Source organism: Erithacus rubecula, assembly GCF_903797595.1.
Source record: "Erithacus rubecula genome assembly, chromosome: 6".
NCBI classification, from domain to species: Eukaryota; Metazoa; Chordata; class Aves; order Passeriformes; family Muscicapidae; genus Erithacus; species Erithacus rubecula.
The window spans coordinates 54,142,929-54,168,334 of NC_136688.1; the positions used below are offsets into that span (position 1 = coordinate 54,142,929).

At 40.4% G+C, this 25,406-nt stretch overlaps 1 protein-coding gene across 1 annotated transcript in view; it reads right to left on the reverse strand.

The window, feature by feature from the left end:
- Positions 1 to 25,406, reverse strand: part of SYNE2 (spectrin repeat containing nuclear envelope protein 2) — a 171,233-nt gene that overhangs the window by 65,546 nt on the left and 80,281 nt on the right. The window contains exons 55-72 of the mRNA XM_079308247.1: positions 25,049 to 25,205; positions 22,250 to 22,405; positions 19,492 to 19,632; positions 18,976 to 19,158; positions 18,318 to 18,455; positions 17,069 to 17,254; positions 16,039 to 16,161; positions 15,648 to 15,830; positions 11,883 to 12,008; positions 9,328 to 9,522; positions 8,702 to 8,776; positions 7,556 to 7,675; positions 6,678 to 6,785; positions 4,922 to 5,116; positions 3,271 to 3,438; positions 2,440 to 2,559; positions 1,421 to 1,533; positions 653 to 794 (exon numbers count right to left, since the gene is read on the reverse strand). Coding sequence (XP_079164373.1) covers positions 653 to 794; positions 1,421 to 1,533; positions 2,440 to 2,559; positions 3,271 to 3,438; positions 4,922 to 5,116; positions 6,678 to 6,785; positions 7,556 to 7,675; positions 8,702 to 8,776; positions 9,328 to 9,522; positions 11,883 to 12,008; positions 15,648 to 15,830; positions 16,039 to 16,161; positions 17,069 to 17,254; positions 18,318 to 18,455; positions 18,976 to 19,158; positions 19,492 to 19,632; positions 22,250 to 22,405; positions 25,049 to 25,205 — 2,629 coding nt within the window. The remainder of the gene's footprint in view (positions 1 to 652; positions 795 to 1,420; positions 1,534 to 2,439; positions 2,560 to 3,270; positions 3,439 to 4,921; positions 5,117 to 6,677; positions 6,786 to 7,555; positions 7,676 to 8,701; positions 8,777 to 9,327; positions 9,523 to 11,882; positions 12,009 to 15,647; positions 15,831 to 16,038; positions 16,162 to 17,068; positions 17,255 to 18,317; positions 18,456 to 18,975; positions 19,159 to 19,491; positions 19,633 to 22,249; positions 22,406 to 25,048; positions 25,206 to 25,406) is intronic.

A 25,406-nucleotide genomic window follows, 5' to 3' on the forward strand; every position in this document is an offset into this window, starting at 1 on the left:
CCCACTGCAGGCTAAGCCTTGCCTGAAGAAGAGTTGACATTCTTCCTTTTACATGTCAGATGTTCTTCCACATACTGCAGCAATTTCAGAGAACAGAAAAATCTAATAATTCTAATTTAGAACGAACAAAACCGTTAATAACAGGAATTATAGTTTTATCCAAGCAGAAAAAGTCTGCAGTCTGTTCAGAACACACAGACAGCCCAAACTCTGCTTTGGATGTGTGAGAATGAGAGAACACAATGGTGACTGGCAGAACAAAATTTAAGCAAGAGATTTGCTTTGACCAAAATGTTCTCACTTGTGGGAACTGAGATTTCACCTACGTCCACAGGAATCAGCTGTGAGCTTGCTGGATAACTCCTTTAGTTCTCTTGAAAAAAGCAGGCAGATAACATCTACTCTGAATATTAACCACAGGGATTCACTTACGTGCTCCCACACTATGCTTAGCAGTCACTACTTCAGAGACATAATTTACCTCAAAGTAAAATTAAAAAACAATTATGAAAACACTATGCAGTAACAACCTTCTCTGGAGAACCCTTGCACAGGTTTCAGTTATCTGATGGACAACCATGCTACTATGATACAGAAAGATACACTAATTGCTATCTACATTGTCAGTGTGTTTTATGGAACTTAAACAAACCTGAGGTTCCACAAGCTGGCAGAGAGGAGATTTCATCTTTGATGACAGCTCCTGTTGTAAATATTGCCATTTATTGCCCATTTGATCCTTTGGAGCTAAGGTGGCATCAGCCTGCTTGCTCTTTGAGTCAGACTCTCCATTGCTGTATTGAGAAAATCAACTGTTAGAATGACAATTACTGAAGCAGAGTAAGTAAAACTAAGTTTCTTGTATAAGATTAGTTTCTCTTGGTCCTGCCTCAAAAGCAAAGTGAAACCAAGTGCATGTATGATTATTAATCCAAGCTTTGATAAACTTGTTTGGACTTTCTCCTTCCCATGAAGTATGCCAGGGGCCTGCTGGCAGCCTCCACCCCTGAAATGACAACATGGGGAGCACAGTCCTGTAGGAAGTCTTGGGGCTGGAAGGTGCCTGGTCCCAAAGTCCCCTTTTTCAAAGCTGCTGCCTTTACACTGGCTGGATGTGTTTGTGCATTTGTACAGCCATGGCTGTGGACAGAGGAACCCAACTTGCCTACAACAGGCCTGATTTAGCTCATGGCAGGTGTCAGTCCTGCCTCTTAGTGAGATCCTCAACTCTGGAGTCAGCCCAGTATCAAAGAGGCTGCCACATAAATGAGCCTCCATTCCTCTGGGATTTCAAGCTTCTGCCTTTTTTCTTCTAAAAGCACACAGAACCAGAGAACAGAACCAGGGGAGCCACTGCAAGGCTTCAGCAGGCTTGGGCAGTTTCACATCACTGAATCTGGTAACTGGTGTTTTTCTGTACCTGGATTCTGATTTCAGAGTCACACTGTCCTCAAGCTGTGGCTGCATTTTTTCCACACACGACTCAATAAAGTCAATGAGGCTTTTCTGCTCAGCTGCTTTTAATTTCAGGTCCTGTGCACAGAGAATAGCATGAACAGTTATGTGAAGTGTAATAATCTGAGATGATGATTATGCTTTTCCAATCACATTTTATGTGAAATCATTTAGCACAGAAAAAAAATCATTTAGCTAAGAAAATAAGACCACATCTCTAAGAATAAAATGCAGTTTACGTATGAATATGAATTTACAGAACAAACTATTTTCTGCAAATATGCATTTTTATGGAATATATTTCTACCTGAGCTGCAGTTTTAACAGCAAAGCCCAACCAGAAGCAAATTACATATAGAAATTTAAACACCACCAACTGCAATTCTTAGATAAAGAAATAGGCAAGGGAAAATGGGGATTTGCTCAAATATGAGTTTGGGTTCCATTAGTTAAAAGGAGATTGTTGAGTGAAAAATGAGCAATTCTAGCAGCTCAAGCTGGACCATTTTTTCCAGCTCTTTTCCAATAGCATGAAAAAGGCAAAAGTTAATTTACAGTTAGCAAAATAGAAGTAATTTGCAGAGCACAGACCATTACAAGATTTTTATGTTGTGTTAAAAACAACCTTAAAAGTCATAGTGAGTTAGCCCATGGGAATATATTCACAAAACTTTAGTTTAAAATTTACTTTCAAAAACAGTATCAGTGTATAGATTCAGATTCCATAACACATCAGGGTTTTAGAGCTAGGACTCTTGCCTTGTCTCACAAGGATTACTACAACCTTTGGACAAGGGTTTTTAGGGGTAAGGCCTTTCTCCATCACCTTTGGACAAGGGTTTTTAGGGGTGAGGCCTTTCTCCATCCTGACAAACTTCTGAAATCCTGGAGGAGATGGGCAGCTCTGTCTGCCTGGACAGGGTTGATCTCCCAGGGAACAGTTGTAAGTGTAAGCTCGGGATGGGAGGAGAATTAATTAATTACCTGTGGCTGCTGGAGCCCATTGTGCCAAGGCTGTTGGGCCAGGGGCAGCTGGGATGTGCTGAAACCATCAGAGTGCAGGATCTCCAGGGGCTCTGGGTCAATCCTCTCCCTGCTGGGCACCTGTAAAGAGAGACCCATTGTGGGAAGGCTTCTGGACTTGACAAGAGAGCAGAACCCCACAGGTGCAGCTTGGGGAAAGGGCAAAAGCAGAGCTGCCTTGCACTTACCACACACAGACTCAGCAGCACATGAAACAAAACTGATACTTTCACAAAGATTTTTGTCCAGTTGAATTTACTGGAAATTTAACATCCAAACCATTCTAACCTTCTGCCAAGGTCCTCATGTGTCTCCCCCAATAGTTACTTCACTTCATCTCAACCATCTCTTTGCTGGGAAACTCAGCCAAGATTGTGCAGATGTGGTGCAGGAGAGCTGACAGAATTCACTGCATTTAAGCATTCTTAAAGAGAAAATTATTAAAAGGCCTCTCTGCTGTTGTGATACTGTTGCAGACAAACACCATGGCCTTTCTGAGGAATTTAAAACTAAATCAAACCCTAAGTCCTTTCCCTGTGCTCTTAGCAAAATGCTGACCTCTGTCACTGAGTACTCAAAGCAGAGAAGATGCTGTTCAGAGACTCATTAAAAATCCACTACTTGTTGCAAACTACAAGTAATTATACAGAACTGTAAAGCAGAATAATGGCAACTCTGACGATTCTCCCTTCCTTGCTTCACAGCTGAGCTCTAATTGTTCTTCTGCAACTAGAGATCATTAAAGCACCAGGACTCTCAACTCCTGCCCTGCACAACATTCATATGCTTTACCTGCTCTTCACTGCACTTGTCTTGAAGCATCATCTGGACATTTTCCAAATTTCGTTTCACCTCCTTCAGCTTCAAGGAAAGAGCCTCTGTCTTTTGTTGGTAGTCTGCACTATCTCCACAATCTTCCAGCAAAGAAAGGACCTTTTGTTCAATCTCTGATAACCTCACCTAGAAGGGACAACAGGTAATTAGACATTGCCAGAAGTGCAACATTTCTCTTCTGACAACGTTATGAAGTCAATGCTCACACCTCCCCTGTCTGAAAGGAAGAGAAACAGGAAGGGAAAAAGAGAAATAGCTGCAATCCCCCTAGGTTTTCTCCCATGTAGTCTCTTTATTCTAGAGAATTAAATTATTTCTATACAGAGTTAGTCTTTAAAATAGTTTCAAACAAGAGCATCTGCACGAGGTTATCTTAACTCAGATATCAAGTAATAAGAGAGGAGAGCAAAAATGACAGACTCCATTTGAATGAAACCAAGAAGACAACACACCTCAGTGGGGGAGAAAGGCAATGCAGACACAGCTCACATCACTCTTTGGGGGGGAATGATGCTGGACTAACAGCACATAAGGAATGTTTCCATGTGTCAGGACCACTGTAAACTGTTGGGATCTGATTTTTGATCCCAGCTGATGTGAATCAAAGTGCATCCCTGCATATTTTAAACCTATGCTTTTAAGGTGAGCATGGAGAAACGTACCATGACTCAACTGCAAAGTAATCAACTGCAATAAATTAATTGCTTTACATCATACATCCATATCTAGAGACTGTTTCTCTTTCATTCTGTGTGTATTTTTCTGTGTAGATCTTGACTGGGTTACAGAACCCTCTTCCCCTGCCCAAGTTAATGTCTGAACATTGAGCCAGATTGTTTGAAGCCAACAAGAATTCAGTCTGCTGCTTTTCACCAGCTGGAGCTGCCCTGGTGATGAAGCCTATGCTGACAGGAACCCTAAACAGCATCCAGACACAGCCAGCAACTTAGGTGCACCAGGGATCCTAATTCCCACAAAGTTCAGCACCTGAGCACTTGGCTGAATCACAGCCTAAACCCACAGGCACTCCAATTAAAAACAACCACCCAAAACAACAAAACAGCAGGTAATGTCTCTCAGTAATTTAAAATGGGGACATTTTGGTATTGGCTCCTTTATTGTGAGTGAAATTTGTTGCTCTAGGTAGGCTCAGTGCTTGAAGCAAACTGGTACACCAGACTGGCACCACGGGGAGCCTCAGCCCTGTTTTAATCTGCACATGCTGCAAGCCAGGGCTCTGACAAGCAGAAAGTGATAAATGTTAAAAGAAAAAAAATATACTCGTTTGTTTCTAGCTGATTTATCATGACCAGAACCAATGAAAAATTGCCTTTTCATAGAGGATACAAATACAATAGAGGATACTCAGCCATGGTTTTGAAAATAACACAAATCAAACCAAAGCTTTACATATACTCCAGAATTCTACCTAAATCCCCTGGATGCAGACAGATCCCAACTCTTAAACCAGGTATTTTAACCAAACCCTTGCACAGCTGAAGCCAAGCAGTCACCTGTTGTGTGCAGAGTGAGGGAGCAGCAGGCAGAGCTGCTCTGCAGACACACCCCAGGAAGGGACTGGGGGATGGCAGCAATGCCACCACCTTACCTGGCAGTCAGCAAGCTGTGGCTCCACCATCTGCTGCCTCTGGGGGGTCTGAGGGTTTGACCTCAGGGACATTTTAGTTCTGTCTAGCCATTGCTCCAGCTCAGCCACCTGGGCCTGGCAGAGCAGGAGGATGGACTCAGGCTCAGGTCTCCCTCCATCCAGGGCGGCGCTGGCGACTGGAGCTGGCTGGAGGCTCTGCAGCAAAGCACATCAGAGCAGCCTGGTGAGACACCTGCTGCTCAGCCCCCTCCCCTTACCACTGAGACATGAACTTCCACACTCACAGAGCCCCAGAGCTGCTCTGTCGCCGTGTTCCCAGACTTGGGGGAGGGAAAAACCACAAACCAGGGAGGAAAAAAGGAAAGAAAGGGAAACTCAGCAGGCAGGAGATCCGAGATCTGGTGTAACAGGTTTCCAGGCAGTGATTTGCATCTGCAGGGAACTACCTGAGCACAGCAGCTGTACCTGGGCACACAGGAAGTGATGACTCACCATTAACCTGCTCTCCCCTGAGGAGAGATGTTTTTCTCTGGGAGTTACACACAAAAGCAATGCAGTTGGAAGCTGCAAAACAAGCTGTTGGACAAGCTACTTGTGTGTGTTCAGGTCCAACAGTTAAACATGCCTTACTTGGGCTCTAGGTCACACAATAAAAAAATTGTGTATTTTTAAGCATATCTTGTGCAATTCTTCTTAAATACACTCCTTGAAGAAGCAATATTGCATTGCTCATGTCCATAACAAGAAGTCCAAAGTACTTGGAGATAAAGAGCAGTAATTTGGATTGCTGCACAGGTCTGTTTATGACTCCACACATGCAAACACACTGGCACTTAGTAAATAAATGAAGCACAACACCACAAGAACAGCTCCTGTGAGTGCTCCAGAGCACACATACAAGCAACTGAGATGGTGACTGCCAGTGCACAAGCCTCATAATAAAATGAGATTTGGCAGGAAAAAAAAAGAGAACCAAAATGCATTGTTTCAGCTGTCAATGTCATCACAGAATGATAGAATAGTTTGGCTAAGAAAAGGAGCCTTTAATGGCCATCTAGTTTCAACCCCCTGCCACAGGATACTGGAAAAAATTCTTCACTGAAAGGGCTGTCAGGCATTGGAACAGGCTGCCCAGGGAAGTGGTGGAATTAGCATCCCTGGAAGTGTTCAAAAAATGTGTAGATGTGGGACTGAGATATGGTTTAGTGCTGAACACAGTGTGCTGGGTTAGTGGTTGGACTTTCTGATCCTGAAGGTCTCCTCCAACCTTAACAATTCCAGGATTCTGTGGTCCTAAAAACTGAAGTTGCTCTGCCACCAGACTGCTGCTCCTGATCCTCCTGGAGCACTCATGTCTCCATAAACTCTTTTGTATTTAACCTAGAGGCTGCTGCCCACCCTTCTCTTGGGCCTTGCATGTCCTCCAAAAAGCAGCAACACCTATCAAGCTCCTTAATTCCTCCTGTAACTGCCATTTTAAAATTCCATGGCTCCATTCATGCCTGTATGAATGACAGCAGCTTCCTTGCTGGTAATACTCCATTTTTTCCCCTAGAATATTGCACTTTCAAGGAGCAATTGAAAATTTATCACCCAGAGCACCAATATGAAGAGGCCCACAAAGTCTTGCAGGTATCCTACAGTATCATACTGCAGCAAACTCTAGCAGCAAAACCACAGTGGAGCAGGGCCTCTGCCCACCAGGTAGGTCACACAACTCTCTCAGGAGGTCACCTTGTCCAGGCCTTCAACTCACCACAGCCAGACTTCCATCACCTGTGCCAGGACCTTCAGTGCCCTCCAGAGTTTGCAGAGATGTTTCTTCATCACATTTACTGTGTGATTCAGTTACAACATCCTCATCCTGGAGAGAGAGAGGCAACAGTGGAAATGTTTCTTATCTTCCATACAGATGTGCAGCAGTGGAGATGTGGCACTTTTGGACATGGTTCAGTGGTGGACTTGGCAGTGTTTGGTTTATGGCTGGACTTGATCTTAAAGGACTTTTCCAACCTAAAAGACTTTCTGATTCTATGTTCCAATGCCTTGTTGTGCTATAGAAGCCTGGAAGAGCAGCAACCACTCAACCTCTTGTGATCCTGGCCCAAGAATAGCCACAGAGGGCAGTTTTTATGCCTCTGGCATGGATGTACAGAAACAAACAATTGCAGCTGTCACATCATTACTGAGGCACCATGAAGAACAGAACAGAATGGCACCAAAACTGCAGCTGATTGAGTGTCCTAGACACTGATTGTCTCATGTAAAAGAGAACCTCTTCCACAAATCATCCCCCACATTTTTAGAGCCTTCCCAGGAATCAGTGAAACAAGTTGCTTTATTAAATGTGCATTCCTACCTTTGGGGATTTTGTGAAGCTGAAAGGAATTAGAATCATTGAATCATTTAGATTGGAAAATACCCTTAAGGTCACTGACTTCAACCAATATGTACAACAGAAAAAGGGATTCTAAATGGCAAGATTTAGTGTGAGATGGAAGATATGAATAAGGTCACCTTGTCCTGCATTCCTAGTTATCTAGCATTGCAGGCTTCAGCAATAGTTAGGACTTGTGCAGATCTTTTCCACAAAGATAGTTCCCATCCCCACAGAGATAAACCTGAGTGCATTACCTGAACAATGCCATCTGACAAGGTACCAGAAGACCAGGAGGTTGCACTGTCTTCCTTGAGCCTCTCATCATCTTTTTCTGAAGGCCAAAAGCTTGCATCTTTCTCTGTGGCTGCACTTCCCTTTGAAAGCAATAACAGCTCAGCTTTAGCTTGTGAGCAGGAAGCTCAGATATTCCTCCAGGCAATGTAAAGCACTGCAAACTCCTAATAACACTTTGCTCTGTTTCTGCCTTATCTATATATATTTGTATTTCCCAAATCCCACCTCTCTTCTTGCTCTATAGCTCTGCTGCAAGATGTATGACAGCTGGATGACACTGATAATGTTCTCTAGAGACTGCAGAATATTCTCATTTTTTACAATAATAATAAAAAAAAACCATACCCAACCTGAAAAACCCCCTGAACAAACCAACTATCACTAAACCAACAAAAAGACACTACCTATCTTTCTCCAGCTCTGTCCCCTAAAACAACCTACATGCAAAGAAAATTGTGCCAGTGAAGGTGCAGAGTGAGAAACCCTGAAACCGAAGTGCTTGGATCAATAGTGAGACACAAGCTCTCCAAGCTGTTTCGACTCTTTGCACTGCCTTGCCATGGAGATTTTTTCCAAAAGAAATTAGCTTTGCTCCTCTGCAGTTCACTTGGGCATTTAGACTCCTCAGATTCAGAGCAACCTGGAGGGTAGTGTCCCATTTTCTTCCAATCTCTCAAAAATCTCTCATATTTTAACTTTACTCCCAATAGTCTAATCACACTTTTTTACTTTAGTTCAAACATACAAATAAATTTTGCTGGTTCTTTTATGTTTTGACATTCAGAGGCTAATTCTTTAATGGAAAGATTTTTATTTAAGGCCATATTTTGCCATTAACACTTCCATAAAGGGGGCATTACTAAATAAGCAATCCCACCAAAAGCAGGATCACACCTAACAGAACAAGGTGCTGTGTAATACTGGCACTGGAATATTGGTACACTGGCTTCAGTACAATTCCTTTGTATCCTGGAGTGATAACAGATATTTTAAGTTGTTCTGAAATATTTCAGATTTTCACATTTTTCATGATTTCTCCTTTACCAAGACCTCCTATGTTACACACACAGCTGTATATATATATATATAAAATAAACTGGACTCACCTTGCTGTGTAAAGAACAGTCTTCTGATTCTTCATCTAAGGAAGGCAGAAGAGCTACCACTCCTCTTTTTTTCAACTACAAAAAATACACACAGAGAGACAACCCAATTAATCACGACAAGAACAGCAAAAGCCTCTTCACTTCTGCCCGTAAACCAAAACAAATTTACCACTTGAGATCCATTTTTGGAGAAGCATTTAGCATCTGGCAACCTACATTAAAGTAACTGAAAGCTGCAGGTTCTAAGCACCTCTGAAAATTGGGATTTGAAGCTGTTAGGTTTCAACAGAAAAGATACAAGAGGGACAAATTTCATTTTGCCTCATGGAAATAATTTATTGAAAATCCCAGAACAACTGATTATCAACAAAACTACACATGGAGCACTTTGCTGTTGATTGATGCAAGCTTCATGTTGCAAGTGAAAAATGCTAAGAAATACAGAGGAACACCTCTCCTACCTTCTCCTAGACATGCTCACACCCTGTCCTCCTCAACACCAAGGGGAGGAGAGAGGGTATTGATTCACAGGGGCAGGGGAGCTGCTCTCTCACATGCCACTCCTCCAGGAGCAGGAAGGGTTATTTACCTCCCCCTCTCGGGCCCTCAGGTGAGTGATCACTTACCTGCTGACCAGAAACATCAGTTCCAATCAGGTCACTCTGTGCTAATACAGAGGCTGCAGGTTCCTCTGCTGCTTCAGGCAATTCTTGCTGCAGGTGCTGGTGAAGCTCAGACATGGAATTCTTCATCCCAGTAAGGAAATCCTCCTTTCTCTGGCACAGCTTTATGATCTCTTCTTTTACAGCTTCCATTTCTCCCTAAGGAGCAACAACATCTGTGAGCATCCATTTTTCCCTTTTAACCAAACAGCATGGTAACAGATGATACCAGTGATGCATCTTACTGGTACTGGAGCTATTTCCCCTTTTTCCTTTTTCTGGGCTTTGGGACAGTTCCCCATTGTCACTGCAGGAGATGTCCAGGTACATGCAAACCAACAGCAACTCCTGATGCAGCTCAGGACAGCACTTGCCACTTGTGATGCAGAAGTTGGTGGTGTGGAGAAGGAAATGTGGCAGGCTGGAACTAATTCCAACTAGGTGCTGCATATCCATGGGAATACCAGCTTCCTCCAGGACAAAGGGAATGCAGATGGGTTACATTACTCTGTGTGTCAGAGCAGGTGATGCTACTTCCACCTACCTTCCCCAGCAGCCTGACACTGAACACTTGGGAAAGCCCTGAGGAGGGCAAAGACAGCAAATGAGGGTAGCTCAGGGCTCAGTCTTTGGTGAAGCTGGCCCAAAGGGAAAGAAAACATTTGGTGGGTGTTGGGAATGTGGCTAAGGAAAAAATTATCCCATGTCTTTGAATGTAATACTGGGATAAATAAATGGACCCCAACACAGCTTAAGGAAAATATTTAATGTTCCTAAACTAAGAGACTATGCAATAACCCAAATAACTGCACTAACAGAGGGGGAAAGAAATCTGTCTTGGTCTCCTTCTTGTCCATGACTATTGCTCCAACCAGTGTTCTGCCCTTAAGAGCATTTTCCTAGGGCTTTCTTTACCACCCAGCCTCCAGGTGAACTAAGAAATCCCAGCAAATAACAGAGTGAGACAGGGCATGGAATGAATTGCCCTACTGCCTTCATTACTGAAAGTGCTAAAGCTCTTTAAAGCATTGTTACTTGCTCAAAATGAAACCTGGCTAAATATCCCTTTGCACACTGGGCTCAGCTGATCACAGCAAGCTTTGATGCCAGGCTTGAAATGAGACCAGCACTGGCTCCACACCATGCTCTGTCATTAGTGGTGTTATGCAAGTAATAATCTGTGGCAGATGAAAGCAGTGAGACTGCTGGTCCTGTCTCCACTACAGCTGCTGTTAACAGCTCTAGGGTGGCAGCATGACAGGAAAGGTGGAGACAGCAAATTTTGCAAGGACATGGGAACTCTGCTCTGACAATGCTTTCTTCCTTTTGCACACTCAAAACCACAAGATAAAATCATCCAAAGGTAAAGGAAAGAAAACGTCATTGAAATGAAGAAACAGACTTCCATGACAATTTGGCATGTTTTTATGAATGTCCACTAGGAACAGTATATCTATTTATTTCACTGCAAGGAGACTTGCCAGCACAGATTTGCCAGCAACTCTTTTGCAAACTTAATTAGCCATAACTTCCTCAGAAACAAAATCTTTCTTAAAATCACTTCTTTTTCTGAAATCCTCCAATAAGATGGGTGATTCCACTGCCCACTTTTATTCATGCAATGCTGTATCTGCCAAGTTTTCTGCTAAAACAAGAACTATTAAACATAAAACCCTACACTCAGAGACAAAAAACAAGGAAGAATCAGGAAATGAGTCATGCTGAGCACTACATCAAGCCTCCAACATCCAACCAGCTGACAGCAAAGCAGCTATGTACTCAGGAGCCTACTGAGTGATTATAGTTATTAGGCAAGTGCAATATAAGAGTATTAACTTTACTGTGACTGACTGGAAAAAACTGAGCATTTCACAGGCATTTTATAAATAGTTATTACATTTAATTAGTAATTTCCTGACTTCTGCAGTGCTATCCTTAAAACACATCTTATTTTTACATTTAAAAACAGTCAATTCTTCTGTTACAGAAAGCAACTGACTGTAGAGAGAAAAGCAACACATGTTTACCAGGGATGAAAACACAGTGTGGCAGTGAGTACAAAGAAAGGAATCTAATGAATCTAACCCTAACCAGAATCCCCAAAAGTAGCACTGCATAACCAGTAATCAGAAAGGACTTAATTCTCCCTTCAGGCACTATTCCAAGCTGCCACCTCAGGAAAATTAGCAGGATGCTGAGCACAGGCAAGCTCTCAGTGCTGCATGTTGTTTCACCAAAACAGCTGTCATGAAAACAGCACCCAACTTTTCTTCCAAGTTGATACAGGCACAAATGGCACATCAAAATCAGTAAGGAGTATACTAAAAAAGATATACCCAACTTGCAGAGTAATATTAATTGTAATTAATTGCATGGTCACACTATGGCATTCAACTGTTTCACTGTGGTGGAGAAGGGAAGCACAGCACTATTTCTCAGTTTCTCTGCTCAGATTTCTCTCATAATTAGTGTTAGTCAAGACAAGGAAGACACATGAGAGAGAAAAGAATGAAACCCACCTCTGGACAAGGAGTCTTCTGAACCTGTGGCTGATCTTCATGTGATATTTCAACCAAATTATTCTTCAGAAGTTGTTTTAACTTCTCAATTTCTTGCTCACATTCTTCTATTTTCTTTACAGTTTCCTGTGAAATAGCAATCTCCATAAATAATTTTGAAATAAGGAGTACATAAACAAACAAGTCAGTAAAGAAACAAAGAGTACTTGAGCTGAAGAGTACTGAAGCCTCCTTTGTACCTGCAGAATCTGTGTTTGTTCTGCTAACTTTGCACAAGCCCATCCTTCACTAAGTTTATTACTCACTTACTAAAGACAAACAAGTTGAAGTATGGTGGAGTATTCTGTCCAGGAGCTCCAAAGCAAAACTATGAATTTGACTATCAAATGGAAATGGAGCAGATTTCACACATGCATTACAATTTAGAAAATGTTGTGAAAAATAGAGAAATTAAAGGTTTTATATCAAGTAGAAAGCCCGTTTTTTACTGGTGCTCAAGTCTTTACTGTCAGCTAGTTCTGCACTGAGCAAAAATGAACTGTGCTGTACACCATGCAAACTCTGCAGCTCAGAGGATAACCCAACCACAATGGCTATTTGAATACTTCCAATAAAAATGATAAGCATTCCCATCAGGTGAACAACTTCCTTTTACATGGCTTATAGGAAACAGATGTTACAAACAGTCAAATTCTCCTTTACTCATTTGACAGTGACAGTAAAATCTCATTGCCCTCCCCCAGCTTTGCTGTTCATGCAGAAATGGGCAATCTCCCCACACATTCCTATTTGTCAGTCACAGCCTGTCATGATGTCTCAGGTCATCAAGAAATTGTCACGTCCACAAGTCAGAATATCTTGTCAAAACACTGAATATGCACAGCACTCGGTGGCTCTGTGATTTTGAACCCAGAGGCTGACAACCAAAGAATATCACAGGACTGCTCCTCAGTTGCCTGCAAAAGGTAATGAAGAAACAATGAAGTCAGCAGGCTCCATCCTACTGTGCTGGCAGCAGCACCTGAATGACCCAACAGGTCAAAGATCTCCCTGCAAAGTGTTCACAGACTCTGCCTTTCAGAGCAAAGAGTCTCCTGCCATGAACAGCAACAGTGCCATTTCTTCAGTCACTTCTACATAGCAGCTCAAGAAAATGCAGGCTAATAAGGTTCTAAATAACCATTATTATTTTACAGGTCTTAAAAGTGAGAAGAAATTATTTTTCTCAGTTTAAAAAAGAAAGCCAGTTTGAAGGGGAAGATATTTGTAGGCTATAATCTTAGTGCCACAGGCAAAGAATCAGAGAGGAAAGAAAAAGGAATCAGTCTTCTGCTCAGCTTTAATGAGAAAGAAAAAGATCTCCTACAAGGAAAATTCTCTTACTCACACCTTCAATTCCACATTAATAGGGCTCTTTAGTAATAAATTGAGTCCTACCTCCAATTTCCTCAACAAACTGAAGAGTCTAAATACTTTATATACAGACAGAAGTCTTCTGTCATGGACTAATATGTGAATATAGTCACTTACCTGAAGATCATTAATTTGTTTCTGCCTTCTACTCAGGGAAAAGAAAATCTGATTCTATACTTTATCCAATATAACAAATTATGCCATGTGTGTGGGACTGAATTTCTTCCTACAAGTGCTGCCTTTCTTCTGAGTTATTTCCTGGTTAACAGTTGCTCTTTACTTTTCACATTGTGGTAACCCTAGAAGACCTACCCATGGACAAGGCCCACCTAACCACAATGCATTTGTTTTGGAAAAGCTTAGTGAAAATGTGGTCAGTAAATAATCAGATATGCAAATAATACCACTCTGTTGCACTGAAAACCAGCAGAAGCAGATGTGGCTTCCAAATCTTCTTCCTGATGACGTTTCTTAGGTGTGGAACTTAACAGGCCATGACAAAAAAAAAACAGGGCAACATTCAACAGAGAACTAAGTCACAGAGCATTTTCAATAGCTATTACAGGCTTTGTCTCTGACTTACTGTATCAGGTGTTATAATGCAACTTAATTATACAAAAGTTACTGGTGCAATACCTCACTGCCTCATCTACAGCAAAATATGGGCAAACTCATCCAAAGACTAATCCCTGGGGGAAAAAAATGTGTATATATTTGTACAAGAAGCTTGGCTCTCATTTGGTTTCCTCTCCAGCAGGATTCTTTCCACCTCTTTAATGCAGCATTCAAAATGCCATGTTTAATGGCTTTATCCTTTGTTAGACCTTAGCTGGTGCTACATTTGTATTTTAGTACTTCTGCTTTCAAACCATTCAACTGCACTGGAAAAACTCTTGCACAGTTTGATACACTAGCTGGAAAGAACTGCAATTTTTCCAATCTGTTCTCTGACAAAAAAATTTCATTCAGTTGCAGATTGTTAGGTGTCTACAAGATAAAGGCAAATATTGAGCAAAAAAAGGTCACAGCTTTATAAAAAGGAGAAAAGCCTAAAATTTGACCTAATACTGCAAAAAACCAAACAGTTACAAGTGTCATTACAACTGATAACTGGAAAGCACCCTGTTTCTGATGCTTTTAAAGTGCTTTGCAAATTCTCCATTATTTGATCTGGCAACTCTGAAAAAGGTAAATTTTACCACGTCCATCTAAAAAATTAAGAATTTAAGAAACTGTATGGACTGAAAAAAAAAAATAAAGAGACACTGTAAGGATTACACAGATCTAATATTGTCCCCCTGCTTTTCTCTGACTCCAAACATGCACTAGCCATGTGGCATGTTTGCTTTCTCTTTGTGTTCTGCTCTTAATTTCACAAAGTGAAAATCAAAGATGGATTCCCATTATAGCTGTCTGCCTGGCCTCTGAAATGCCCACTTAGATTTAAAGTTTTAAAGCACTCTGCTTTACCCCAATAGCTTAGGAAAAGCAAATCAGCAAAGGCAATGTAACACTTTTCTAGGTGCTGTCAGCATCCTGCCAATAGATGGGTCACACAAGAACTTTACCTCCTCTGCTGTCGTGGGAACCTGCATTACCAAACTCCAGATTTCTCCAGCATGGACAATGGAGCATGACCAGGTCCTGAATTAAAACTTCCCTGAGCTGGTACAGCCACACTGCTCAGTGAAGTGATGCACAGAGACTCAGGTTTGGAGCTGTTCCATAACTCTCCCTGCCCAAGTTAACTCTCACTGACCCACCAGCACTGCCTTCTCCTGCTGCTGCTTCCCTTCTGTTTCCAAACTTGGCCTGGCCAATAGCAGCTCCAAGACCCCTGTCACATTCCAGCCTGCCTCCAAACACTGAATTAATCACAACACAGCTGTAGGGAATGGCCACTTTCCTGGCTCACTGGTTTGGATTAGTGAAAGACCTTCTGCTGTTAGCAATTGCTGTCTAATGGCTGTCAACAACAATTCCCATGGTCAAGGTGAGTTTCAGGAGTTGAACATTGCAGATGCAAGCACCTGCACTAACACTGGACTTCAATCACCACAGCAAACCTGGGGCATGAACCACCTGAGCCTTCATTTCTTCTCCAGCATGTTGTAAGCTGTGACTGAATTGGAAAACTGAAATGTACGTCAAGATATTCTGTGTGCTTTGTTGCAGATCAAATTGAATAGGAAAAATAAAAGAAACCAAAACAAAAAAATCTTCAAACCATTACACAGAAGACACAGTAGATGTAACTACATGACTGCAAAAGCAATACTGTTTAAAGATAAGAATGAAAAAAAAAGGTGGTTCAGGTGACTGTAAAAAAGAAAAAAAAAAAAAATCAATTACCTCCAGTAGCTCATTTTGCTCCTTAGTAATTTTTTCTAATTTCTTCAACTCTCTCAAGAGCTGTCTTGCTCTTTGGAAGACTGAGAAAGGCTGCATTTTCAGCCCTGGCAGCTGAAGAGCATCTTCATAGGACTGGATACGAACAATAGTTTTCTGCATGGGAGCAATATGCTCAAGTATGACCTGCCAGGATAGAGCAGAGATGATGCATGAGATACTGAATTAGAAAACACTCGAGCTCTCTGTGGGCATAGTCTCTACAGTGCTTTAATTTCAAGTGTTTTGTGTTCAAACCATGACTGTGCTTCTTGAAAAGTTCTCTCAACAGTCTCACCCTCAGGGTTTATAATGATCAGGAAAAAAAAGCCTGTATAGGAGTTTGTTTACAGACCTGTCCATGTTTAAGTTGGTCCTTAGGAGAAAATTCCAACAAATCTTCTGATGATAGGATTGTCTTCATTTCTGCAACATCCTTCTCAAACACTTTCACATGAGATTCAATGGCATCCAACTCCTAGATTTTGGGAAAAGAGAGTATTAGTAGACAGTCCAAACCCCAAAGACAACTTGCATTTCTATCTTTCACTTAAATTTAAAAAGAAATGCTGAAAAATGAGTGCAGCAAATGGAGGATATGTTAATGGATGCTATTGGTCAAAAGGCTAGTTTTCATAAATTACTTTTAGTCATAACTTCTGAAGGAATTAGGTATTCAGGATCATCTGGTCTGTTTTAAACCCTGAATATAGAACTGAAACATCCTTAAAAATTCACATTACAAATTACCAGTAGTGGGAAGATAGTTTTCCAGTGGTGATAGCTATCAGAATAGGAAAGTGCTGTAATTACACTGCTGCAGCTTCCAGTAGGAAGAGACTTATGTCAGATAGAAAAAAAATCCACAGACAGCTGTTTCTGAACTCTCACAGAGAAAGTCACAGAGTAGATTAGGCTGCAAGGGACCCTGAAAGGTCTGTGGTACCCATCAAACCAGGGCACTGATCCTATTGAGATTTATGTATCCCTTGAGGTGAGAATATCACCCCTGCTTTGAGCCCCTGATATAGTGTTTGACCAATTTCACTGCCAGAAAAAAAAAAAGATAATCCTTTTTATACTTGAGGTCTGCTACTGCTCATGTTTTTGCTGGACACCCCAAGAAGAGCCTGGCCCAATCCTGTCTGTAATCTCAATTTCTCACCCCCAAGCTTCTCTGGGCTGAACCAACCCAACCTTTCCTCCTACATCCTGTGCTAATCCTGAAACTTACAGCTTAATAAGTTACCAAATACCTCCTGATGGTTGGTTTCCAAACAATTAATTTCCTCACTTGAAATGCTTACAAAAACCAGCACTACACCCTGTTTTCCACGCAGGTGATATAATCTGATAAAAGGCACTCATGGGTCAGGCAGACTTACATCAGCCACATGCAGGATTTGTGGTAGAATCTCTGCTATCTCATGCTGTAAAGTTGTTACTTGAACATCTATTTCATTCAGCTGCTGCATTACACTGGCAGTTTCAAAGACAGGTGACAGCTCCTCCAGCTCCCTGAAGATCCCATGCAGAAGATTTTGCTTTTGCTCTGAGTCTTCCAAAGCCATCTGGAGACAAAACAGGAGCTTAGTTTGATACATCACTGCTGAACACTAAAGTTATAGAGGTAAGGATTAGAAGGAACAAAATGTATCAGGCCAGCTGTGTGTGATGTGAAGTCTCTTCCCCTGCAATGAACTGGGTGAGATTTTGGATTAAGTGCAGTGAAGACTGTCATGAAGAGCAGTGAGGGCTGCAAGAAATGCATGAGATCCATTGTCTGGGTGGTGTGTGAAGGAAAGGACTGAATGCATGTTTCCACTCTAATGCAAGCCCAGGCTGCATTTCCAAATCCACTAGTTTCACAGCCCAGGACAAACAAAACATTCAATTCACAACCACAGGAGACAATAAGCTCTTGCCACAAAAAACATTTATGGGTTTTGAAAATTACATTCTCCCCATTGTGGCTACATGCTTTTGTAACATATCAATCTAGAATGGCCAGTTCTTTCCTTGTCAAGAACTCTTACTAATCTTACTACAAAAAAAAAAAAAATCTATGCTTAGAACACCAACTTTCTCACCCAGTCTAAGCCAAGGAGTGGATGGACAGAAAACTCAAATTTGAAGTACAAAATTGCCAGAATATTTTTTTGGCACTGGTCCTGACTTTCCCTATAATATTACAAACATTAGATTTTTGAAATTACCAATCAGAATTACCTTCAAGAAACAGTGAGCACAGCCTTCCAAACCACAACTCACTTCAAAGTTTCCATCTAACACACAGCCATCAAAAAAACAGCACTTTGCATTTTTGGCTCAATACAATATAGGAAGAATCCTATTTATGCAGGCAGTAAAAACTGACCAGAGCCACTCAGCAGAGTTATAGAAGACAATCACACATTTATGGAAGTAGTACAACAGTTCAGCACTTGCACAAGATAGGTATGTCCAGCACCAAAAAAAAAGGTGTATTTCATGAGAGCCAACTATAACTACTTTTTCCTTAAAGGATTTACTGAAAATGGTAACTTACTTATGTCAGTAACAATTAAGAATGGAAAACTGCATCTGTACAAAGTAACAAGTGATAACAGAGCATTTATCTGCACCAGCTCTTACCTGGAGCTCATCAGTATGCTTGTGCAAGCTTTTTGCAGAGTCATGCTGAGCATCAGCTCTTAGCAAACTGTTGGTGCTTTCTATCCAATCTCTCACATTCTTCAGGTGCTCCTCATATTCTTCCATCTTGCTGGTGGCCTAGGAAATGACAGTGTTTTACAGAAAGTCCCAAGTTAATTGCTTCATTGTATAAGATAAATGTGTCTATGAACAAGATTAAAAGAAAACAGGATGCATTTGCACCATGGTCAGTTAAATCAGTATGGTGAAATAAAATCAATTTTTTAGAAATAGTTTCAAGATTTCAGGCTATCCTCCCTCACCAAAGTACTTTTGGTGCAGGTATGTTTACATTTCATAGGGGCATTGTCACAATTTTCATGGCAATGACACTTTCAATAGACTGCCCATTGACAGTCTGAGAGAACCACCTCAACACCCACCCAGGGGCAAGAATTCCCCATACCAACCCCTAAACCATGGCTTGAGCCAGTCCTTTGGGGTAGCCACCCCACAAACCCCAGCTACAGTAAGCCTTGCCACAGCAGGCTGCTGACTCTACTCACTGACATCCTCTGATGATATTTCACACAAAGCCTTCACTCTGTATTTTTTTTAATAGGATTGGATTTTTAAAAGCTGTTCCACTGTCAGCTACCTTGTTGAGAATGGCAGTTCTGCGCTCAGCACGCTGTGAGACCTGCTGGTACTGCCTCAGGGGAGCCTCCAGGATCTCCATCAGCTCCTGGGCCTGGCAGGAATTCTGCTCCACTATATCCTGCACCTCTGCATCCAGCTCGTTGAGTTTGTAATGCCAAAGGTCCAGCATATCCCAAATTTGCTGCATGTGGAGAGAAGAGAAATGAAACAGGAGGTCAGGCTCAAAGGTAACAGCAGTGTTATTTGTTCTTCGTGTGGAACGTGAATTGCAAAGGTTTCAGAACTGATATGATGAGAACAGAACACTTTGCATCTACTGGTATGATTCACAATTGAAAAAAGCATGGATTTTCCTGTGAGAAAGAATTGATAAATATGCACCAGCTAAATGCTTGATTGTACTTTTCCTTTTACAAACATAAAATGAATGGAAGACCACGTTATGCTAAACCAGGCTCTATAAAACAACCAAAAATCTTTTAACACCCACAGATTATTTTTTTGGCAAGATTACCTTCTGAACTTCTTTGGCTTTTGCAATGTTTTCACTCTTCTGCTGTAACATCTTTTCAATAGCTTGAAGGCCATTGTTAATAGTTTCAGCTTTTCTTTTCAGCACATACTGAGGAGAGTTCTGCAAGACTTCAGAGCTAACCTGCCAGAGCAAAGAGAAAACAATAGGGGAGGTTACAAAGATCTGCTTGTTTCTGTGCACCACCTTACCAAAAATATTAAAATTCTTATTGTTTCTCTTGATAAGTCAGTTAAAAACACTGGAATGGAGCTACATTTGCAGGGAGAAGTGTTAAAGTGAGCAGATTCAACATCTACACATTGTTCACTGATTTGTTTTCATTAAAAAATGCCTGGCTCAGAAAAACAATCCCTGAGGAAACATGCACTGAGGCACTGCAGCTCCCTTGGGTGCTTTGCTTCATTTTCATGCTGCATGGTGGGAAGGGTCACATTTGGATTTATTCTCTGAGAAACCCAGAGTGACACCTTTATGTCTCAGCTGGCAGCTGTGCTTTCCATGTAACAAAAAAAAAAAAAAAAATCAAATTTCTCAATATAAATTTCTCAATATAAACTTGGAGATTTATCACTAAAATAAAAAGCTCTGAGGAACTTAATTTCATTCTGCAGGACTCCATAGAAATGAAAAACTGATGCACTGGAGGGCCTGATTTTCTGTGTAAAGAGAAAAACTCTCAAAGCTGAAGTTGAGTAATTGTCTGAGCAACACAGTATAAACTACCAGGTTACCACAGACTAGATGAAGTGCAGGGAGTGAGAAAAGTCCTTCCTCTTGTCCAAAAGTAACATCTTTTCTTACCAAACCCTGCTGGCTGCCAGGGTCAGCCAAGCACCTGGAAATCATTAAATTGTGCTAAATTCTTTGTGTGCTGCAGCCCAGGATTTAGGGAGCAAATGGACACTGAACAGTTTCATGCTGCCTTGATGCCAAGATTTTTAATTTAATGGTTATTTTAGTTTGAAGCTCCTAGTATTTCCTACTGAAATACTTCCTCCTTATTGTGGGATGAGGAATTAAAACTATTTTTCATCAATAAATTATCTACTCACTTCTTAATTTTATTAACATTGTTTATAGACTCCAACACAACCTCTCTAAAATGCATCCACAATACAATGTTGTATTGATAAAATTTCATTAATCAAAATAAATATATACAGAAAGAACTAGAGGGCTCCTCTGTAATACTCCTGCTTATACCACAAAACCTGTGAAGTCAGTCTGTACTTAGTGCCTAAGACTTCTTGGAAAAAGGAATTGAGGCTGTAATCACTGAACACTCAACCATTACTGCTATCCTGGAATATATCAAACATGGAAAATTGTCAATAATTGTAGTGACAGCTTCCAAAATAAATGAGAATCATGTATGAGTGATGTGACAGCTGGAAATGAGTAAACAGATCAAGCTCTGACTTCTGTTTCTTCAGGATAAAAACACTGCATCTGTCAATGCCCTAGTCATCAGCAAAGCAAGATTTTCATTTCAGTACTTCTTACTGGAATAAAACATATTATTTATGGCATCAAAAGTACAATTTTTGTATTGCAGATTAAGAAGAAAGCAGAATGACATTAAAATATGATAATTCAATTTAATATGCTGGTATCTCCTAATAGGTAACTGAACTAACTTCCAGTTCCACCATGATTTTTTTTGTTTCCTAAATGCATTTTGAAAAATTCCAAGGTAGTTTATATTGTTTTCCAATATCTAAATGTGAAAAGCAAACATTATCTAGCTTCCAGGACCAGTTCTTTCACTCCAGCAGGTAATGTGTGCTTTGGGATAACCTTTTATATCTTGGTAAATGAAACAGTAAACAACAAAAAAAACCCCAAAGCAAAAATAGTGTTTTGCTTTCCTTCTCCTCTCTTCTCCCAGTTGTTGCTTCTGAAAAGACTGGTCCCATTTTGAAACACAAACTATGAAGTTAACCAAATTAAAATTCATAAACTTTAGTTAATATGCTGCTAAATATTTTATCTAAGATAAAATGAGTAATTTGATAGATACTAAAAAGTAACTGGATTTCAAAACTGTTTTATTAAACTTCCAAATTTGATCAAATTAACTGAGATTTAACCTTAAAAATTAGCATTGAGCATTATTATTTCTGAAATATGAGAACTGAAAGGGGTTGCTTTTTTTTTCATTTTTAAAATAACACAAATGAGCAAGCCACGATGGTAATTGTCTTAGGCTAGAAATTTGACCCCAAACTGAGGGGTTTTCCCTTAATTTTGCTTTCAGCTAACTGCTTATATCCTTTTGTAGACAGAATATGCTGCAAAAAAACTGATGCAATGAGACTTTTGAGTTATTTAAATTCCCAAATTTTAAAGGAAGGTAACCAAGCTCTCATAGGTGGTAAAAGCAACTGTATCATGTACCACACGTTCAAATTACATTAAAAAAAAAAAAAAATCATCTTATTTCAAAAGTCCTTTTTTAACCTAGTTCTGAAAATATTTTCTTATTTAAGCCATGCAAACTTTGAAATCAACTTTGATTACTAACTCCCAGTTTAGGAATCAGATTGGATAGAAGACAGCAACCAAGCACCCACATCATATGACAAATTATTGCTAAAGATTCTGCCACGTCAATTTTTAATAAAAAATAAAAATGTTCTATTGACACTGCTTACCATAAGATTATTCTAAAAAGAGACTTAGAAGAATGATTTATACTTTGCAAATAGATAATTATGAAAACCACATCTGCAGTTACCTTCTCTTCCAGGTCTTGCAATACTTTCTTGCAGTCGTCCAGCTGTGTTTCTATCTCTGCAGGGACTATAGTGTACATTTCAGAATACTTGATCCGAAGCTTCTCCATGATATCCTCCAGAGCTTGACTCTCCCTGGCAATCACATTCTGAAGCTCCTACAAAATTAAGAATAAGTTCAGCAGTTTTACCCAGTTTTTAATGAGTGCATGTGTGTATATGTAAATATATGTGTATATACACACACATGTAATGTGCTTGGTATTTCCTACCATGATTATGGTTTGGAAAAATTGGGTCTGGGATATCAAACCTGATTTGATTACCTCTGCAAGCAGGTAAAGTCTAAGCAATACTGACTCATTTAATCAAATGATGCTTTTCAATCTGTAAGAATTAATTAAACCTGATACTGCTCCATGTTGGGGAAGTGACGCACTGATGTTCACTGGCAGCCCCAGCAAAGGGACCACGTGAAGAGCTCCTGTGATTAAATGTTAACCTTTGTGCTCTCCCTTTTGCCAAAAGAGCATTCTTCCCTTTGAAAGAGTTAAATAGCCAACGTCCATCCCTTCATTATTATAAACAACACAAAGGCCACAAAAAGCAACAGGTTTCAGGCTGGAGTGTCTGCTTTCAGGCAATTATGCAGAGCAGCACAGCAGGCTCCTCTCACAACAGTAGTTTCCAGTTCTGCACGAAGAATGTAGGTTTTATGAGATAAAAGAAACTTGAACAACTGTCTACAGCCTGTGGCCTAGAAAGAAAATCTGAGTCGAGTCCTCCTGCAGGAAGAATGAAGAAATTCATTTGTTTGGAAAGTTTTCTAGAGTTTCAAGTTGGAAGGTTCTGTTTGCTGGCTTTATGGTTCCTTTCCCCAGTGCCCAGCTGTTTGAGGAACTCAAATGTTGACTCAAGTTATTGGGAAAAATTATCCAAACCTGCTACCAGGCACTGAAAGACTCTAAAATTAACTGCCTTTGCTTTTTCAATCAGAAGTAATGGTAATCCACTAATTCACAGTCTTCACTTGGGAATCTTTTCCTTCACACAAATGCAACGCACAAAGGAAGTATGTAAGACACTGAGAATGATTTATTTCCTGCCATCCCACAACTGGGTCTGATATTAAAAAAACCCAAACCCTCAAAACCACAGAACAGCTGTGAGCCCCATTCTCTCACAGAAAAGGTTGCTGTTGTCAAATAGCCCAGTTTAGATTGTGCCAATATTTATGAGAATTCACAGATTCCCTGCCCTGAACTGGAAAGAATCAGTTACAACTCTCATCTCCAAAACAAGGCATGACTCTGCAAACTGGTTTCTGTGTATTAGTGAATGTTCACATTTCACAGATTATCTAGCTGGAAATCAGGTACCTATCAAAACTGTCCCAATTTTTTTCCCTAAAGGATAAGATAATACCACTTCCCCTTTTCATCTGTGTGGGTGAATTTAAAACTTTTGCCACCCATCTAAATCAGGTTTGTCATGTCAAAATGAAATAGATATTTCCACTCAATAGGTGCAGTGGAGTCCTGACTAATAATATAGATTTCATAGGAACTAGATTTTCTTTGGAATTAAGGGATGAAATTGCCCTGCAGATTTTGGCTCACTGGTGTTTGGACTACATAAAATTAATTAATTCTTCAATCCTTTCAGCTCAATGTTCTCAAAAGAATCAGGCCTGCTGTAGCATACTGCTAAAAAGAGATCATTTGATGAGGTTGCTGCTAGCATTTACTTGTGCCATTGCTGTCAGAAACAGGAACAAGGTCTAAACTCACTTTTGGGTGAGTTTTAGGTGCTTGGATTAGCAAAGTTTGAATGTGAGGGAAAAGAGCAGGCATAAAGCACCTGCAGTAGTAAATTTCCTTCTAGATACAAAGAACTCAGTAAAAAAGCAGACAACTCTAGATTATAATTCAAAATAATTTTAAATAGAAAACCAGCCCTTTTAGACAAATCCAAGGTCCCATTACAGCAATGCTGGCTCATGGGCTTTCAGAACCTCCTAAACATGCAATAAACATTTCTCTCTCATGCTAACTCCCCATCTGACACCATGGTCTCTGGCTTCTGTATTTTTCCCAGCCCTTTGCTAGGTTGGGGATACCTAACCAGTTTTTATACAATACTCAGCAAAGATAACCCAAATTTGTGCTGAACTTTAGTGGACTAAAATAAATAAATTATAAAGTTCTACGGTTAAAAGACAATCAGATTAAATATTAAAAACAATATTTGATCAAGATTTTGAAGTTATTATAGCAATATAAATGCAGTAAGTTGAAACAAATAATTTAAATGACAAGTGAATTAACACATTCAGAAAGTGTTAGGAATAATATATCATAAAATCAAGAAATGCAGAAACTTATAGACTGCTGATAGCTGCTGGTGGATGCTGAGGTTTTGATCACAATTTGATTTTTCAAATACAAGTTAACCCCCAATTTGGGACATCAAATCCAGAGCAACTGGAGCTGCCCTGGGTGGGTATGCAGAGGGGAAAGCATGCAGGGAGTACATTAAGCAGCCCTTTCTAAAAGGAAGGCAGCTGGCTGTGGATTTCTCTGCCATCAGAAAATCCTCCTGTGCCTGCTTACAGATGCCCACAGAGGGAAAGGAACACAAACCAAGGCCAAGGCAGGACCAGTTGTATTCTGAGCCAGATTCATTGTCTTCAAGTCAGTGTGAACAGACCTTGCCATTAATTTTATCTGGAGCAAGCTCCAGCACCAACATAAACCAGGAGATATTCTGAATACATAAACAAGAACAGAGCTGTTACCAACCTCCAGCTGTTCTGCCTTTCCATCAGCATCCTGCAGTAACACAGATGCAGCATTCTGTAATGCATTTGTCACAGCACTTATTTCTTCAGTGACCTTGTTCCTCTCTTGAATCTCAGCTTTCACAGAATCTTTATGGTCTTGAGCTTTTTTGTACAACCTATGCAAAATTACCAGAAAGAAGACATTTAGACTTGACACAAAACAGGAGCAAGGAGCATGCCTAACACAGATATTATGTAGGTGCATATCTAGAATCACATTTGTCTAATTTAGGGTTTTTTTTCTGTTATTAAAGCCAGTTATTATCTCAGTTTCTTTAAAGTGAGTGCTCAGAGAGTGCTATTTGGTAGACCAAAGC